The sequence below is a fragment of the Capricornis sumatraensis genome, chromosome 10 (genome assembly GCF_032405125.1).
Source record: "Capricornis sumatraensis isolate serow.1 chromosome 10, serow.2, whole genome shotgun sequence".
Lineage (NCBI taxonomy): Eukaryota > Metazoa > Chordata > Mammalia > Artiodactyla > Bovidae > Capricornis > Capricornis sumatraensis.
This window is the reverse complement of record NC_091078.1, coordinates 69,077,877-69,097,117: the sequence shown is the minus strand read 5'-3', so window position 1 is coordinate 69,097,117 and position 19,241 is coordinate 69,077,877. Positions and strand designations below refer to the sequence as shown.

General features: G+C 37.7%; 1 protein-coding gene across 1 annotated transcript in view; it reads left to right on the top strand.

Annotated features, from left to right (window-relative positions):
• The window catches only part of CNTN4 (contactin 4), a 425,127-nt gene that overhangs the window by 142,641 nt on the left and 263,245 nt on the right, over positions 1 to 19,241 (top strand). Inside the window, exon 4 of the mRNA XM_068982346.1 lies at positions 7,653 to 7,748. Within this exon, the coding sequence (XP_068838447.1) occupies positions 7,653 to 7,748 (96 nt within the window). The remainder of the gene's footprint in view (positions 1 to 7,652; positions 7,749 to 19,241) is intronic.

Here is a 19,241-nt window from a genome sequence, read left to right as displayed (position 1 = left end):
GAAGAAGGGGCAGCAAAACAACCTTTATTTTCTTGTACAGTCAAGAAAATAATAGCAGAGGGGTGAAAAAGTTAAAAGTCTCAAATAGTCAGTTGTAATATCAGGAAATGTTGGTTTCATTCCTGATGTTTAATTCAATATGGAATAGAGAACTTGTGGGTCAAAGAAAACCTGGGTTCTAATCCATACTCTTCCTTATACTAGAACTGTAATCTTCCATGTGGATTTTATTTATTAGTATAAAGTGGATGAGTAATAATATTTCCCTCATAGAAATGTTGTCAGGTTTTAATGAATGACTAAACAGCAAATGAGAAATTGTGCTCTTTACATAAGCTAGTTGAAATTGAACTTACATTTCTTCCTAAAGAGTTAATATTTACAAGTTGTATCAATTTCCAGATCAGCCCACAGAAACCTCCTTAACACGTAACATTGATTATGCTATTTTAAGGTCTTGCCTAGGTTTAGTTACTGGAAGGTAAAATGTGCTGTGATGATGTGTTGCAAGAGAAAGAGGAGAATAACCTCCTGCTAAATGCAGAATTGCTGATCCCAGACAAATTTGTCTTTCCCAAACGGCACAAATCTTTCCTATCCTGTATTTGTTCCCATTTTCCTTTCCAGCTCTTCTACAAAAAATAAAATAGATAATATTGAGTGAGAAACTAGTATTGTTTATAGACAGTTTTGTTGCTACGTAACTATTTCAGTAAAAAGCACCTATGAAGAAAATCAAATTTAAGAGTATTTTTTGTCTTTAATCCTTCTTTGAGTTTTCTCAGCCCTCCTTTGCCTTCTCCAGTATTTCTTAGATTACATTTTCTTTGTTTCTTTTATGGTCAATCAAAACTCATATTCAAAGAATCTGTACTGCTCTTATTTATTTAAGAGGAAGCAATCTTAATGAATTAATTCATTCTTCACTGTAAGTGACTAATAGCAAGGTAATACATTTGCAGTCATTTCTGGTTCTAAGGTGGCATTTCTATAATCCCAAAGTAATCCCTAAATTATAAGACTTTCATCTGCTATGGCTAATGAGAGTGAGAATAAAATTCATGTATTTGGAGGGAGTACATTGTGAGGGTTGGAATCAGCCCCTGAGAGAGCACCCTCTAGTTTTCATTTTTAACTTTGAAACAAGTGCTCTAAGGATTTTCATAGTGATGTCCATAGCAGTAGCCTTGGGCTATGAAAGGACCGTCATGAGCTATTTCTATGGCTGAGTCATTTGTAAAATGAGTGTACATTAACTTAGGAATATTAATAAGGTTCTTTGTTATCTATACAAAAGTCTCTCAGAAAGAGATTTGCTTTTCTTCTCAATGTCAAACCACTACCCAGAATCAGATCTTGGTCCCTTACTTTAAACTGCCAACAAATTAGGTTATTTAATATCAAATCTTCAGCATATATTATACATATTTTTTACTGTTTTATTTAGTTGTTGGAGAGAGAAAATGGCTGACACCAATACTTGGAGCAAAAGAGGAACTCAAAAAATATTTGCTGAAGATTGGCTGAACAAATAGAAAAATTACTGACATCAGGAAAAACAAGATACTGACAAGCATATCTGTCTGTCTGTCTATCTATATATATTCAAGTTCCATTTTCATCCATCCTCTTTTTAACTGGTGTGCAATGTAAACTCCTAAAATTTTAAGCTCAATGAGTAAATTTATATGGCCAGCAAATAGCATAATGTGTCATCTTGTATTTCTGTTTTAAAATAACAATATTTTGTACCCTTTAAAAAGGTACACAGACATTAGTTTTTAGTGTTTGGAAAATAGTATTTCCAAACTTACTTAGCATGAAAAGATAACACTAGCTGTCTCAGAACGTATCATCATAAGAAGTTCTTTAAGGAAAATTATCTGAATTCAGTGTATGTGAGTATATCTTCATTGTAAGTCACATGAAGAATATAATCCATGTACTTGAAAAGATAAGGTGTCTGGCTCACTTCAGCCCCAGTCTAGAGTTGAAAACAGACCAGCCAAAGAAGAGGTATTTTAAATCTTAGCTTATTTTGCGCAGTGCGATTGCCCTACTACTCTACTGCTACTTTATCTGGTGAAAGGTGGGATCACTCGGTTACCCCTGTGTTCCTTTCTGTGGACTTTCCTGTGATGCTGAGAAATGAGAGTGCTAGTGCAAACATCCATAGACCACTGACTGTGGGCCAATTATTGTGTTAAGTGCTTTACATTCATAACCTTAGTCTCTAAAGAGTGCTATGAGATAGGAATTATTGTCCTGATATTCAAAATGAAGAAACTGAAGTTAATTCACCCACATCATATAGCTGAAGAGTTGAAAGAGCTGCGTCTATGCTCCTGACTCCAGAGTCAGTGTGTTAAACCATGCAGTAACTCTTCCTCTTGCTAAATACACTCTCACAGGTAGACCAGGTCAACCATGCCAGTCTCACTAATGGTTTCTTCCTTCTTTTTGTGTGGAAAGGATGTCAAAAATGGGACTTTGCAATTCATAAGGTTTCTGTAAAGTTTGACTTATTATCAGTCTTAGTTCCTGTCATCCAGGAAGCCATGCAGATGTGCATCCACGCATGTAAAACATTCAAGGAGCAAATGACAGAGTCAAGACACAATTTTAAATATGCTACATGACAACTGGCTTTTAAAGTTATACCCCCAAAATACTTCATTTTGAAATAAATGGCACAGTCATCATTATGGGAATTATATTCAAAACAAATGTATCCCTTGACCATTTTCCCAAGCTGACATTGATTCTTTTTATTGATTGCTTCTTTCAAACTTGGAAGAAGCAATAATTATAATAATAATATAATTATTATTAATAATTATAGTACGAAAACAACTGGTACTGACAATTTCTTGTTCTGAGGTCACTTAGTGAGATTTAATAGAATCCAGGTCTACCCAAGTCAGGAAAAAAAAGTGAACTGTATATATTTTTTTAAGTTGTAAATGATATATGCATTAAAATTATGTACATTACTTACATGGTTCACTGTATCATTTTTCCACTTTACTTTTCTTCTGCTCCTCTGTGGATTCTTGACAAACCATGATGTATGTTACTATCTCATTAACCTTTCCTGGTCATTTTAAAACTAAACTTACGCTCTTCTGTGGGTGGTCGTACCCTGTGGATGGCTTTAAGTTTTTCTGTTCATATCTGTGATAGGCAGCCCCTTAATGATGTCTTTTAAAAGTTACTCTTCCTTATTTGTTGTTACTATTTCTCAAAAAATATCTTGGATCCTTGATTTTGCTTTCTTTAGTCCTGTCCAGTGTTTTTTGTTTTTGTTGTTTTGTTTTGTTTTATACATACTACTTCATCTCCTGCTCTAAATGTTAAATAACTTTCCAGACAGTAAGTATCTGGAGATATTTCCCCCTCACTCTCTGATTTACTTTGCAGCCTGAATTCTAAATGTTTTCAAATATTAAGGCTTTTATTATTTATCTCATGTTGCAGCTACAAGACCTTTGTACATGTATACTCCTCAAGGAATTTAGCTGTTAAAGCACTTCCTCTATGCTATCAATGAGCTACACATTTCAAGTACTATAATGGCATATTTTTTAAAACCTCATGTAAAAATAAAGTGCTAATATTATATTCTACAGGAGAATAAAAGACAACTGTTTTCACAGAAAAAAATATAATAGGAAAACACAGATGCCGTGAAATTATGCATATTTAGCCTTGATTTCTAGAAAAAATTTATATAAGATAGTGATGAGTGAAATCAACATCTAAATGTATGGCCACTCTTTTTTTTTTTTTTAAGGTCTATAATTCACTTGTCAAAGAACCATATTCAAAGCTGGAAAAAATTCTGATTTTCAGAAACCATGGTACATGGATATTAATTCTTTGTCACATGTATACATCATTTAGTCAACCATATCTTTAGTAACTAGTGGCACAGAGCTAAAAGGTCTATTACCCAAGTGTCATTGTTCAGCTACCTCCTTTACTATGTAGCAATCCTACCTTTTAATACAGTGGTTTCTGATTGTTTTCTCCTGTTCCACTTCATCCTCTGCACCTGATGTTTAAAATCCCCTCATCAAGTGCTCATCCACAAGGAAAAGCAAAGGAATAGAAATTGGAAATCAAATGTACCAACTCATTGTGTCGTGCATTGAAATGTGGATTTTTTTACATACTCCCTGAGGAGCAAAAATTCATTCATTCCATCGAACTTTTTTTTGTCCCTAGGATACCAGGTAACTAGTTTGAATGCTCATTCTCACCGGCTTCACTAAGTCAGGGAGGAAGTTGGGAAGTGATCGAGTCTGGTACTTGGTAGCAATGGCTTTGGATAGAGGAAGATGAGTTTGTATTCTTCTGGACACTTTCTCAGTGTGTAAAGAAGGTTCTAAACTTCTCTGAACTACAGTTATAGCACCTGCTAATTGGGAATTAAATCTATAGTGGAATTAAATGAGATCTGGGGGAAAAGTTCTTAGCAGACCTCAATACATTTTTGCAAGTAGATGCAATCATTGCTATTAGTGTTACAGTCATGGTGATAGAACATTATAAAGTATTCTAACTAACTTGGAATGCTTGTTGCTGTGAACATTATCTAGTACCAAGTCTTTGTAGATAAAATGACGCTCAGATAAAATATATGAGAATATTTCTGGGAAAGGCCTGCCCGTATCCAAGTTTCAAAAAACTGCATATTCACATAGTTCTTTAATTTGGAAAATTATCATGCTGCTAGCAATTAGGATCTAAATGGATAGTTATAAGTGAACAGAGCAATAATGAACAAGCAGCGTTTTCTTAAACATGTGCATAAATATGGTGGACTTTGAGTAGCCTCTTCAACTCTCACTGGAGTGCATTTGTTATTCAAAACCCTGTTTTAGACAAGTATGTATTTACTTTTTGCTGTACTGGGTCTTCATTGCTGTGCCCTGGCTTTCTCTAGCTGCGGTGAGCAGGGGCTCATTGCATTTCATCAGCCTCTCATTGCAGTGGTTTCTTGTGGAATATGGACTCTAGAGCACAGGCTCAGTAGTTGTGGTGTTCAGGATTTGTTGCTCCGTGGCGTGAGGAATCTTCCTGGACCAAGAATCAAACCCATGCCCCCTACTTGGCAGGCAGATTCTTAACCACTGGTCTACCAGGATTGTTCCAAAACCCTTTCTTAATGGAATAATTGAGATATGATTCGCCACTGGATTACAGTATTCTGAAGTGGACAGAACAAATAAATAGTAAGCCCCAAACTTGGAGCATGAAAGGCTTTGTGCTTTTCAAATATGATTAATACTCATTTAATCTTGCCCCATCATTCTTATTCTAAAATAAATCACATTTACTCTCGTGTTATTTATGAGAAAATTAAACCTTGAGTACTACATGGCAGAGGTGATTTTCAAACTCAGATCTGACCAAATGCAATCTTTCCATTCATTGTATTTACCATCTGGAATCTATTTCAGTTAACTGCTAAGAATCTTTTCTAAATATTTTCTCAAATACCAGATTAATATGATTTTTCTAACTGTCCCAATCCTGTGGAACTTCATGGATTCATAAACTATAAACAAAGAAATCGGAATCCAGTTTTAGCTACAAGGGAATTCCTTTTAAGCTCAATAAGAACAGTTTAAGAGCTTCCCTTGTGGCTCAGCTGGTAAAGAATCTCCCTCAGTGTGGGAGATCTGGGTTCGATCCTCAGGGTGGGAAGATCCCCTGGAGAAGGGAAAGGCTACCCACTCCAGTATTCTGGCCAAGAGAATTCCATGGACTGTATAGAGTCCATGTAAAGAGTCACACTTGACTGAGCTACTTTCACTTCACAAAAACAGTTTTTAAAAAATCGTCACATATATTTTTTATTTTCTTTCCCTCCCATTTCTTAATGTTCTTCCTCTAGTTAGAATCAAGGTGGATTTTGCCTGGATAAGATTTGTTCTTTGTTACCCATCAGCTCTTAATTTTTCATGCAACTCTGGAGATTGGACAAGACGTCTGTGCAAAAACATAGATGACTTATTTTAAGAACCTGTATGCAGAAGCAATAATTTAGATGATTCAGTGCCACTTTTAGGGATAATGGTTTACAGTATGAATGCCATAATGAGGTTTTTTTTTTCTTTTAATCTGTAGTTTGATTTTGAAGGCTTCTCAAACCATTCTTTTAACGAAAAGAAAACAAAATCATGTTCTAGCCTCACCTAATAAAAATAATTTTATTACATGAGAAATGTAGCATAAATTTGGGCTTCCCTAGTGGGTCAGATGGTAGAGAAATGTAACTTAAATTGTGGTCATGTTTTGTTTTGCACTAACTACATGTTCTCCAGGTGGCCCTCTGCACACCTCAAGTTCAGCAGTCTTGGGTTCCCACAGTTAGATGTCATCTGTTAGGCCTGCCCATTAAACTCTTGAGTCCTTACAGGACAGAAGCGATCTTATCATATCATCTGTGTCCTGAGCTGGCAATCAGATTTTTATATACTTAACTGATAAAAAAAAAATAATGCATGAGCATAAAATTTGCCTAATACCAGAAGAAGCTGGTAATTAAGACATGTATGTGCATAAATTACTTTAACATTGTGCTGCTGCTGCTAAGTCACTTCATTCGTGTCCGACTCTGTGTGACCCCATAGACGGCAGCCCACCAGGCTCCCATCCATGGGATTCTCCAGGCAAGAACACTGGAGTGGGTTGCCATTGCCTTCTCCAATGCATGAAAGTGAAAAGTGAAAGTGAAGTCGCTCAGTCGTGTCTGACTCTTCACGACCCCACGGACTGCAGCCTACCAGGCTCCTCCTTCCATGGGATTTTAATCCCTAAAACCAAGCCTGAGTACGGAAACATCCCACTTTTAACTCCAGGAAGGCTATCCAGATTTATTTCCTAGCTCCATTACTTCCTGATGTTATACCTTCCCTTTAAAAACTGTTAGTGCCTCTCTTTTCTACTCTGTAAAATGGAAACATTAATCGTACTTAACTCATGTTCTTATTGTTAGGATCACTTGAGGTAATCACCATAAAATACTTGCCAAAATAGCCTGCATGGAGGAAATAGTCAATAAATATGACTGAAGTTTGATCTGCATGGATACAGGGCTTATAGCCCTATAGAACAGACTTAGCTTAGAATCATCCTCAAATCCAGAAACAGGTTACTACATGAAATATTTTAGACCAAAAAAAGAAAAGAAAAGAAATAGCACTTAAAACAATTGTTGTTGAGAGGATTTATGTTTGAAAAGATGAAAGAAAAAAATATTTGCTGCAGGCAGACATGTACTAGTGAAACTTTCAGCAGTGATGTACACGTTCTCTCTGTCTACTGTGCAGTGTGGAAACACTGACTGTGTGTAGCCCCTGAGCACTTAAGATGCATCTAGTGTTACTAAGGAACTGAATTTATAAATTTTATTTGATGTTAACTGTTTTTTATCTAAATAAGGACATATGCCAAGTGGCTACCTTACAGTCTAGCTATAAAATCTATAAAATCTAGGTGGATGAGACAATAACACAGAAAAAGTTTAAGTTGAATTTCCCTGATCTGGGTGCTATAAAGACTCTTACCTTCTTTTTGAAGTAATGTTACCTTCTCATAATGCGTTAAATTTTAAACCTCTTTTCCTTTATTTCTCCCAACAGATCTTGAAAACTTTAAGCCAAGAACAAGAAGCACTGTGTCAGTCCGCCAAGGTCAGGGGATGGTGCTGCTGTGTGGCCCACCAGCCCATTCTGGAGGTAACTAAGTGCACCCAAATGTGCACGCTTCACTGGCTGCTATTTTGCTTGCTGATTGTTCTCCCGTGAGCATCAGCTTGGGGGACAGTGTCATTTGTAGAGATTCCCAAAGTCCCTTTGTGTGGAGGAAGCATCGTTGGCAGTACCTCCCACAATTAGAATAAGAAAATATCAGATTGTGCAAATGATCCATCCCGCTGCTGTCTACCTGGCACAAAGGGAAAGACACCTGAGTCAATCAAAATCAAAATCCTGTTGCTTGATAAAACCATGTAGGTAAATCGCCAGCACTGCTGCCAACTTGGTTGTATTAAAGGACAGCATTGGTTCATTTCATCTCACTGTGTGTCTGTGAAGGGATCAGACCCAGAACCAAAGTCCCTTAACCACAGAACCAGGGTGATGTTGTGAGCACACATAATGACTAAATCAGTTAGGAATGCATTTGATTGCAGGTCTCTGAAAACAAAGCTAACACTGGCTTCCGTGGACTTACATTTGTGCTATCCTCACACACACAAGACTTCCAAAGTTATATAGTGTAAAGTTGGCACTACTTCTTAGGCGTATCTACCAGGACTCAAGCCCTTTCTCTGATTCTTCTCTGAAGTTTCTGATGGGTGGGAGGCAGGGGCTGGGGGGCGGGGAATGGGGTGGGGCATGGCTAAGGCACCAAGTTTGCAATGCTCCAAGGTAGAAATGAGAAGAGGCCAGGACAAATGTCAGGTGTCTCTCCACTGTAAATTGCCTTTGTATTATGGAAAGTATGCTTTGCCCAAGGACTTGTATGTATATTTCATTGATCACCCCAGTGGCAAAAGAGAAAACTCAAGTATTTTATACAGATGCGGGATGGCCTTAAAAAAATCATAATTTTAAATAAGGGAGAATATGGAGAAATGCTGTGTAGGCAACTTGCAGTGTCTACTAAAAGGACTAATGATGACTGAAAGGGGAATCTGACTGCACATAGAGTTCAGTAGTCTGGAAGCTTAATAGTGATATTTATTAGGATTCCACGACAGTTTGTGTTGACAAGACTGATAAACTCCATTTGTGGTCTTTCTGGGTAAAGTTTGATATCTGCCCTCCTTGTTATTACCTTAATTTTCCGTTGGGCATTACTCATGACTGAAAAAGAAAATATTTTAAACTGAGAATTTGAAAACATTATATTTTTTTTTCCTTCAAAAGTTTTAACTTTCCTTCACGCCTAATGCCCTAGCTAACACTTTTAGCAGCAAATAACAATTATTTAACAGCAAAACAGCTGCAAGGCTTGCATTTCAGGCCTGAAGAATACAAAAGCAGGTGGAAGAGGCAGGCACCCCTCCAAGTCTCAATGAAGGGTATAGAATTGTTAGGGTTTCTGGTTTTCAGAAACCAGCAGAGAATCCAGATTGGATTTCAGGAGTTTGTGTTCTGAAGAAATGGGTTTATTCTTTAAGACTTCCTTTTCTCTCCAAGTTAGTATCAGAACCATTAAATGTGGAGTCCAGGCCATGAGTTCTGGTCCTGGCTGTTTCAGATCATTATTAGATATTGGACTACTATGTTCAAATTATCTGTGCAACATTCACTAATCTCTAAATGAAGAGATAAAAAGAAATCTCTCAGATCCTTTTTAGTTCTATCACTACATAATAATAGCTAAATAAAGACTAAATATGTCTATAAACTATATTTGCATTGCTGGAATCCTGTCCTTTATATGAGGAAAATAGTTAACTGGACATATATTTAAAGTGACGTTCATTCACACTAACAGCTCTCTTAGTACAAAATCTGATCAAAATAAGAATGGAAGATTTTGCTAATTTCTTCTGCAAGCTACCTTCACAGTGTTAAGCTTTCACAACATGGCAGCAACTCTGAAAATTAATCGTGTAGCATATTGAGAAAAAAAAAATACCTCACTACCTCCTGGTATACTGATATCTTTAGGAAAGGCAAAACACACAAAGTGCTGCTGTGCTTCTCTGCAATGAGGCACCTGAATACTTTCCCCTTCCCACTGAGAAATATATTAAAAATTTCTGTAGACATTCATTGAAATTTGCTTGTCTCTGCTGGCAGCAGTCAGCAGCTCTGAAATCCAGTTTCTGAAGCTGTGCTGACATTCCTGACAGTCTTGATGGCAAAAGACAAGGAAATAAATATTCTCATTATGGGCTGTATTAGAAACTGTGAGCTCAGTAATACTGTGGGCAAAGCGGGCAAGGCAAGGGAATTTGCGAGACAACAACCAAGTGGGTCTTGAAGGTTATATGAGACTATCACAGACATCCATCAGTTTGGGGCAGTGGAGTCAATGATTATCTGATGAAATCTCCCCAATTACTCAAAACCCCCCAGCGCAAACTGTCCAGCAGTGACTCTCTCATTGCTTCTCTAGGCTATGATTACCTTAAAGCTGGCAGCATCACCAAGAGCCGCTGGCCATACTGAGCGTTTTAAACCCAGCATATGGTATCCCAGTTTCTATTGTAACAGATCATGCAGAGGAAAGGAAATGAGTCAGGCTTTTATTATATCAGTGGGATACTGGGTAATGGCATGAAATCCATTGTAAAGGATGCTGTATGTCCTATTTCAAAGGCTGTGCAGTGTCAGACCTTCTTAGAATACCACAGAAATGAACAGCAATTAATCTACTTTGAAAAGCTTTTCAGTCAGCAGGTATTTCCAGTGTTCTACCAATCACCATGCATAGCATCTTTGTCATCTCTTGGTTAATAGGTACAAATCCAGATGTGATGTCATTGCATATACAGTACTATTAAAGCTTAACCCAAACACCAAAAAAAATAGAAATTGGTGTGGATGATGAGGTTGTCTGTGATGCTTCTTCACATTAGGAATAGAGTTTTAGGAGATTCAAAATTTTCACCTTGCTTTCCATCAACTCCCAGATCATTTGACATCAGGAATTCATGATCTTTAACAACTGCTCATTAAATAGGAACAGAAGTGAGGTGCTTTGAGGTTCTTCCTCCTAGCATACTAGAATTACCAGATTATTCATGGGTGAAATCCCCAGGAACTGTTCACCAAGGGAGGTTTTTGTTTCCACCTTCCTTTTATATGTCACCAAGATCCTCACTCCTCAAAATGTGGTCCATGAGCCAAAAGTATCTTCCTTACCTGAAAGTTTGTTAAAAAGGCAGTGTTGGGACCCACACAGGGCCTGTTGTCTCCAAAGTCACGTTTTAACAAAATCTCCAGGTGATTTGCATGCACATTAAAGTCTGAGAATCCCTGAGCTATATCTGTGATTCCCCTACACTCCTCACTTATGTCCAGGGATGTGCAGGAAGTGGAAGCATCACCAGGGCAGCATGTGAGAGCCACAGGTGACCAGCCTTTTCCCATGGATATTCTGATTCCATTCCCTGGGGCAGGGTCCCTCAGAACCATTGTTCCAGTGGACTCTGAGGCAGCACCAGATCGAAGATCCACCCACTTTGATCCCTTTTCTGCAAAACCAGCCAAGATTCACCCTGCTGAGGTGGAGTACTTTGATTTTCACATCAAACCCAAGCAGAAGGGCAGAACATCTCTTCTATCAAGTTCATATTTAAAAGAATTTAGAATAAAATATAATCACCTCAGGCTTTTCTCCAGTTTTGTCCTTGTTGTTAAGAGAAATGAACAACTAAGAAAGGACTGGCTTAATATAATTGTCATCTTTGAATGCTTTTATACAGAATGCATCCCCATTGAACTTAGATCTCATTCACACAGCATCAGACTCAAGGACCTTATAACAGTGTCTGTAGAGTTCCTTAGGGGGTTTATAATCTTTAGTTTGCATTGCATTATCTTTGGATCCACATGGTAATCCTATAAGGAGTAAAGACATGTGTTTTATAGAAAATAAAGTTGAAGCAAAGAGATTAAGTGAGGTCACACGTTAATCAATGGCAGGTTCAGGAGTTACCTTTCCCTAGAATGTGCAACCCCTTTTTTTATTTTTTATTTTTTTTTACAGTCAGGAGACAACTGTACAAATAGTTATTGGATGCTGCATTCATTAATTCTTTGAGTTCCATCCTAGATCAATGCAGTCTGAATTTTTTGAGAGGGATTCCTCTGGCATCATTAATAGTTTTTTTTTTTTTTTTGTCTGCACTGGGTCCTAGTTGTGGCACATGGGATCTTTGATCTTTCATTTTTGTTGCAGCTTGAGGGTTCTTTTAGTTGGAGCATATGGAATCTTTAGTTGCAGCTTGCAAACTTAATTGTGGCATGTGGGATGTTTAATTGTAGTATGTGGGATCCAGTTCCCTCACCAGGGATCGAACCCGAGCCCCCTGCATTGGGAATGCAGAGTCTTAGCCACTGCACCACCAGGAAAGTCCCACATTCATAGTTTTAATAGCATTCCAGATGACTCTAATGTGCAGCCTGAGTGGAAAATGTGTGTCTCTGCCCTAAAAAATTAAATAGATCTTGTCCCAGCAAGACCTTTCTATTTGCAAATATCTCCAGGGTCTCAGAAATTTGCTTGAATCTAGATATATCTTGAATATTATAGCCTGAAAAAAATCAATGCCTTTCTACTGCAAGGTTATTTCAGCCGAATCTTTTGTCTTTGCTGTAGGACAAAGGTGAAAGCATGAAACTAGGACATCCACATTCTAATCCTAGCACTGCGGTTAACTTACTTGAGCCAATTATGTAACTGCTCTGAACCCTCTTGTTTTTCTGTCTCCCCACACATACTTGAGTTCCAGCATCAAGATGTCACCTTCAGAATCCAGCTCACCCAGTTTCTTAATTAGTCCAAACTATGCTGACAGGTCACTGGGCCAGGACTAATCTTGCTCTGCTGAAATGAGCCTCCTTTATGCCCAGAATAATCTTTAAGACATTTACATTCTAGTCAAGAATGTATAATGGATAAGGCAGGCATTGCCTAATTCCCCTGTCCATGTCTTACTCCCCACTCCTGCCCCAGCCTGGCTCCCATGCTTACCAATTTTATGTAACTTCAGATTTTCTGGTGCATCTGTATTAGCTCCATTGCAATCCAGACAGTTTAGCTCTTGCTTTAATGTGTCAGCCAATGGTACACGGAGATTCCATTTTTTCCCAGCTGCAAACCTCAAACTGTAACACACTATTTTTGATACTGTGACCTCCCGGTAGTATAATTACCAACCCCATGCATCATATCAGACCTTCTTGGATACTGACATATTATTGGCTAGGTTCTAATTTTCTCTCTGTGTTGTTTGGACAACTAGCCACCTTCCTTAGGAAGCAGTCCCTCCACTACCAGCTTATTCCTCTACTTTCTCTTACTGAGATTTCAGATTCTCTCCTATACCACATCTTGATTCCCAGCAAAACTCACAAATCCTTACACAATATTATGCCAACCAAATGGAATGTATCTTTGCCCTTTCAGTTCAGTTCAGTCTCTCAGTTGTGTCTGATTCTTTGCGACCCCATGGACTGCAGCACTCCAGGCTTCCCTGTCCATCACCAGCTCCAGTTTGAGCCTGCTCAAACTCATGTCCTTCAAGTTGGTGATGCCATCCAACCATCTCATCTTCTGCCGTCCCCTTCTCCTCCTGCCATCAATGTTTCCTACATCAAGGTCTTTTCTAATGAGTCAGTTCTTCACATCAGGTGACCAATTAAACCTCTTTGCCCTTTAAACCTCTCCAATGTGTTTTAAGGATAAAAAGATATAATAGATGTGGTACCAGTTTTCACAATTCAAACATGCAGACATTCTTGATTTTATTAATTAGGCTTGGTTTGATTTTTTTTCATTTGCATAAGCTTGAAATTAAGGTTAACTCAGAAATGTTGCTTGTCTTTGAAAACATGATTCTTGATTTATATTCATGTAGCAACTTTTAAGTAGGCAAATATTTTTCAGATATCTCTTCCAAGAGATTCATCTGGAATATGCATCTATTATTAACATAAGCTCATCATGATCTGGCATTGTGGCTTTATTAAAATGCTGATTTAGCCATTCTCCTAACATCTGAAAATTGCTCTTAAAAATGCAACATGACACTTGAGGTAAAGTCTACCAATCATCTCTTCTTAGGCCAAGCTCTCTATAATTCTTTACATTGTACATTAGTATGTATAGTATGTGCCTGGAGTTCATTCATTTCCTTAGAAGAAGCAAAGCATTAAGTGGTCCTCAGAGGAGCTAAGGTTTTTAAAAGATTTCTGAGAATTTTTAAAATAAACTAGGAAACATAGTCTTCAGCTTATTTTATATGGCAATTTGAAAAAAAGTAAAATTTGAAATTTTTAAATGGCTGTGAGATTAACAGTCACTCAATTGTCATGAAAAACCATAAAAAAAATCTCATTCTATGCATTGTAACCATCTCCTTTTCTGGTTTTAGTGGGGACATGGATGGCTGAACATATCAGGACAAAGGGTCGGCATTGCATTTCAGGTGTCTTGGGGTGTGTGTGTGGATTGAGAGAAGGTGCCCAAAAATAGGCTCAGTTTTTAAGATATTTAAGTAACAAATGATAAATTATATTCTTAGGACCTTGAGTCTTTATTGTTTGTTTACCACTGAGGTAGCTTCCCTTTGATGTCCATTTCATGTCACCTGAAAAGTGACTTACCTGAGAGGTGCCTTATCTCCTGTAAGTAAATTTTAGAATCACAGGTGCTCAGCAAGTTAAGACTGACCTTGCTGGAGACCAGTGATTCTGAAGAGGTTTCGTCACGAACGCAATATGTAGCTTTCTGATATCTGGACATGGAACCCTGGGAAATAATGTTTAAAATGCTGATTGGGACAACACCGAAATAATACTGCTATTCCAGCCTTCAAGAATATTGTGCATCAAACTCAGTGAAACCAACTTTTATTATTTTATTTCTATGGAATATGCATTCCAAGTTCTACTTCTAAGCCAAAAGCATTATATATTCATTTGAGTAGATATCTATTGAAATTCACTGAGAAAAGGTTAATATTTAGTTAGTGATAGGTTAATCAGCACCATAGTACTAGGTTGTTTTTTTTTTATCTTGTATTAAATATTCTTAAGGCAGTCTTGTTAGATGCTCCTTGACTCTACCATGTTTCTTTGAAAAATACAAACCTGGATTTTTTTAATCTGAAACTTAATGAGCTGATTCCTCCCTTTTTTTTCTCTTCCCACTTTGTCAATCAGAGGAGGTTACGGCACCCGGCTGATTTAATCAGCATAGAGAAATGTGAAACAGTTTCGAAGATGAGGTTTTTCTCCTTTCATTAAACCTCCTTTTTTCACCAGTTGAGAAGAAAAAAGCCTCCTGGATCAGGGACTACTTGTTATAAACTTGTCTGACCTAAACAGCCTGGTGATGTATTTCATGTTTGGAAGCAGAGGCCACTAGGATTATCTGTCCTTACCACAACAGACCCAGGCTCTATTTCTCGCAGCCATGAGATAATGTAGCTCAACTGTTTGATTCCACTTATATGAGATACCTAGACTAGTCAAATTCCTAGAATCAGAAAGTATAGTGATGGATGCCAGGGGCATTTAGTGCTTAAGCGGGGCACAGTTTCAGTTTAGGAAGGTGAAAAATTGGGGAGATGGATGATGGTAGTGTTGCACAACAATGTGATTGCACTTACTATACAGTTAAATATGGTTAAAATAATATATGTGACTTTTACCATAATGCTTTTAAATGTTAAAAAAAAAAGGAATCAATAAGGAAAGCAAAAGGGAGAAATTAAGCCCCACATTTTTAGAGGAATGGTAAGCTTCTCCATCACTAGATGTGACAAGAAGAGTTGAGATGAACATTTCTGATATTGATTATTTCCAAAATCAGTTAAGCATATTCTCTGATGCTACTGATGTACTTTTTGCCTTTGAACTTTCCTATCCATTCTTTAAAACAACTTGAATGTTTCATAACTATACTTTTGAATGCTGAATATCAATAACTGCATACTTTTTGAGTACAGAAAATGAGTTGTATCAATAGAAGCATTCCCTGATCTTAAAATAATTCTGAGGCCCCCAGTTTCTTAAACTAACCTGTAATAGAGAATTGCTGGTCTGTTTTCAGAGAAAATCACCCCGGTCATGGTAGTTGTACACTTTGTACCTTCATTCTCCTTTCAATTCTAGTAAGAGGCATATTTAATCTGTCTTTGCACCTATAGCAAGTTCCAGGCCATAACACTTAGAAACAGACCCAGCTGCTTAATAGCAGCCCAGTATTTCTGCCTGGAGAGTCCTATGGCCTGAGGAGCCTGGCGGGCTGCAGTCCATAAGATCACAAATGGCTGGACATGGGTGAGCAACTGAGGACACACACACTTAATAGCAATTAGTTGAATTTCTTTGGTCACCTAGAGAAGATCATTTAGTTCTTTAAAAAAAAAAAAAGCAAAACTAAATCTCACGATTTTTTTCTTCTTTTTCTTCTTTGCTTTTATACACACATTTCCATGTTCTTTATTTAGCCAAAATCAAAGATTTTATAGTTCATTGCTGATGACCCTAATTACGCAGCTTCTCTCCTGATATAATAGTTACTCTGTACTTAATTTCATGATAGGCTGTATAGTTGTAGATAGATTTAACTTCAAGTTGAGAATGTCTCTATTTTCTTTTCAGACATTAAAAAAAAAATCAAAGTGATTATCTCCAGGTTTGATTCTTAGAACTGGAGAACCATTCATCTGTCAGAGTGAGGGTCAAACACATTAGCACCAAAAGAAAACGGCATTTGGAAAGTGAGATTTGATCCATAAAAGTTGACTGTGATCATTCAACAAAGCTCACCTGCATGCAGAGTTCCCTTTCAGAGGTATCCTGTCCCAAAAAGCAGTGAAGGATGATACTGTGTGTAAACCTAGGTGCTAGGTGGGCTGTAAAGAGTCTGCAGATGTGAAAAGCACATTATATGCCCAGTAGAGTGCTACCAGCCAGAGCAGAACAAATGATCAATGCTGATCCTCCAACAACATGAACCTGCCTGAGCATTTCATAAATAATCCAGTGGACAATCACCGAAGGATATATGGCAAGCATTCTTGTTTTAATGCCTGTTAGAAATAGGATTCTTGTCTTTTCAGCTGAAGAAAGAAACGAGCGGCTCTTTCGATACATTTTCAGAAATGAATCAGTGTTTTGCCAGGTCAGTGCATCACGATTTTACATTGAATTAAGCAGGATAATGGGGCAGTACATAGAATGAGGAAATGCTGGCTGAGTCCTGGAAATGTGGAAATAGAGTCTGGTTGGGAGATCAGAAATGGAACTCTCAAGCAGAATATTTTCCACTGCCAAGGATCCTGATCCTATGAATATGTTAGTACAATCCTGAAGTTGGCCATTTTTCTGATATACATTTTTATCTCATTTGGTTTAGTTTTTAGACATTTAGAAAAGAAATACCTGGAGTTGGTCAAATCAAAGACCAGGCAACACTATGCATGGACACAAGTGAAGCTCACTTTTACTGACAAAAGAATAGATGGTAGCGTTTTGTCTAAAGGTGGGATTAGAGCTTCTGATTTAGAAGAAAATGACTTAATGAAGTGGCTGTTTATTGATCAAGGTCAAACTGTAAAGACAAAAAGCTTCTTTAACCCATCATGCTTATGTGAGTTAACTATAGTCATTAATAATTTTGGTATTTGAAACATAGAGAATAAATACAAAATTTCGAATGAAATAGTAATCCTTTTATAGAAGGACCAACCCTGCGTACATTGTAAACTAAAAGAACTGTCACAAATTTAATGCAGAAGCAGGTTGGGAGACTGTTGATGATATTTTAGGTGGGTCCTGGCTGCTGATGAAGCAGTGGGCAGCCACGTTGTATGGAGCAAGAATGCTCATTCCCATTTCTTATTGCAATACACCCTATTTTTCTCACATCAGCTGATCGTAGGCTAACACATTATCACCATCCTTACCATCAAAATTAACCCCTGGAAAGGAGTTGTGTTATAACAACACTCTGCAGGAATTCATAAATCCATATGGCAGCACAGCTGGAAAGATAGCTGCAGTTGATAATGTAGTGACTCAAAAATGTCCAAAGCATCTCTACTTTGCAAAGTCATTTAGAATTTGTACACTTTCTCCTTCCCTCAGACTGACACACACACTAGGGAACACCTGGGAAATGCCAGAATGCTTCAGTTTTATAGGTGCTTGAAGCCCCAATTCTTATCATTTCATGCAAACCCAGATTTGCCTTTCAAAAGAATAAATAGGATTTTCAAAATAAATAGTAGCCGATTTAAGTACCCTATATTTCTTCCATTTATGGTTCCTGATTACTGCAAAATAGGGCCAGATTGAGACATCTCTGAAATAAAAACCTAAGTATAACAAAACATCACTACACTTTGTAGTTTTTGCTACCTTCTCAGTTTATTCACTGTATTGCAAGCTAGCATTCCTTATCAGTGTATAATTCCTACTTCAGTGAAGTTATTGTGATCAACAAAATTTATGATTGGGTTCCATTGCAGTACATAAATTAGGATATTGAGGTTGAAGAGAATAGATTTTTATTTTTTTAAGTGAAAGCATCAAACTTTGGCAGAATTTCTCAGATGCCAGCAGTTATGGCAGATACAGAAATGAGCAAAAACAGAGTGGTTCCTCTTATCATGGAATCTATAGCTCTGCTGGGGCATGAGTGGTAATCAGATAATCACAGTGGGACGTGAACTCTCGGTTATGAGGTGGGAGAAGAACAGAGCTCAGTGATCTGATCCTGTAGAATAGAAGGACATGTTGTAGTCTGGGAGAAGGCTTCCCTGGAGACATAGCTCCAGACATAAGACGTAGATTAGATTTTTAAGGATAAGAGAGGACAAGGAAAGAAGGACTCACAGATTAGACAGGACAATAGCACATAGGTCTTGGGTGGGGAGATTGCCTGGCCATGAGAGAAAAGTGCGGTGGGACCTCCAGAGCAGCAGGAAGAGTGGGACAGGTCTCAGGCTGGGATGCAGGCAGACGCTAGAGCCAGTTGTGGTAGTAAAGATTTTGGTGTTTTTCCAAAGAGAAGTTAGAAATTGCTAAAGATTTTTTTTTTAAGTAGTATTGTGAAATAGGTTATAAGTTAGGGTGGAAAGCATTTTTAAATGGTTTTTTGGCAGGTAAGGCTGATTTATTATTACCCAGTTATCTATGAAAAAAGAAAGAAACAAGGGTCCGTATAGTCAAAGCTATGGTTTTTCCACTAGTCACGTATGGATGTGAGAGCTGGACCATAAAGAAGGCTGAGCATTGAAGAGTTTATGCTTTTGAACTGTGTTGTGGAGGAAAATTCTTGAGAGTCACCTGGACAGCAAGGAGATCAAGCCAGTCAATCTTAAAGGAAATTGACTCTAAATATTCATTGGAAGGACTGATGCTGAAGGCTGAAGCTTCAACACTTTGGCCACCTGATGTGAAAAGCCATCTCATTGGAAAAGACTCTGATGCTGGGAAAGATTAAGGGCAGGAGGAGAAGGGGATGACAGAGGA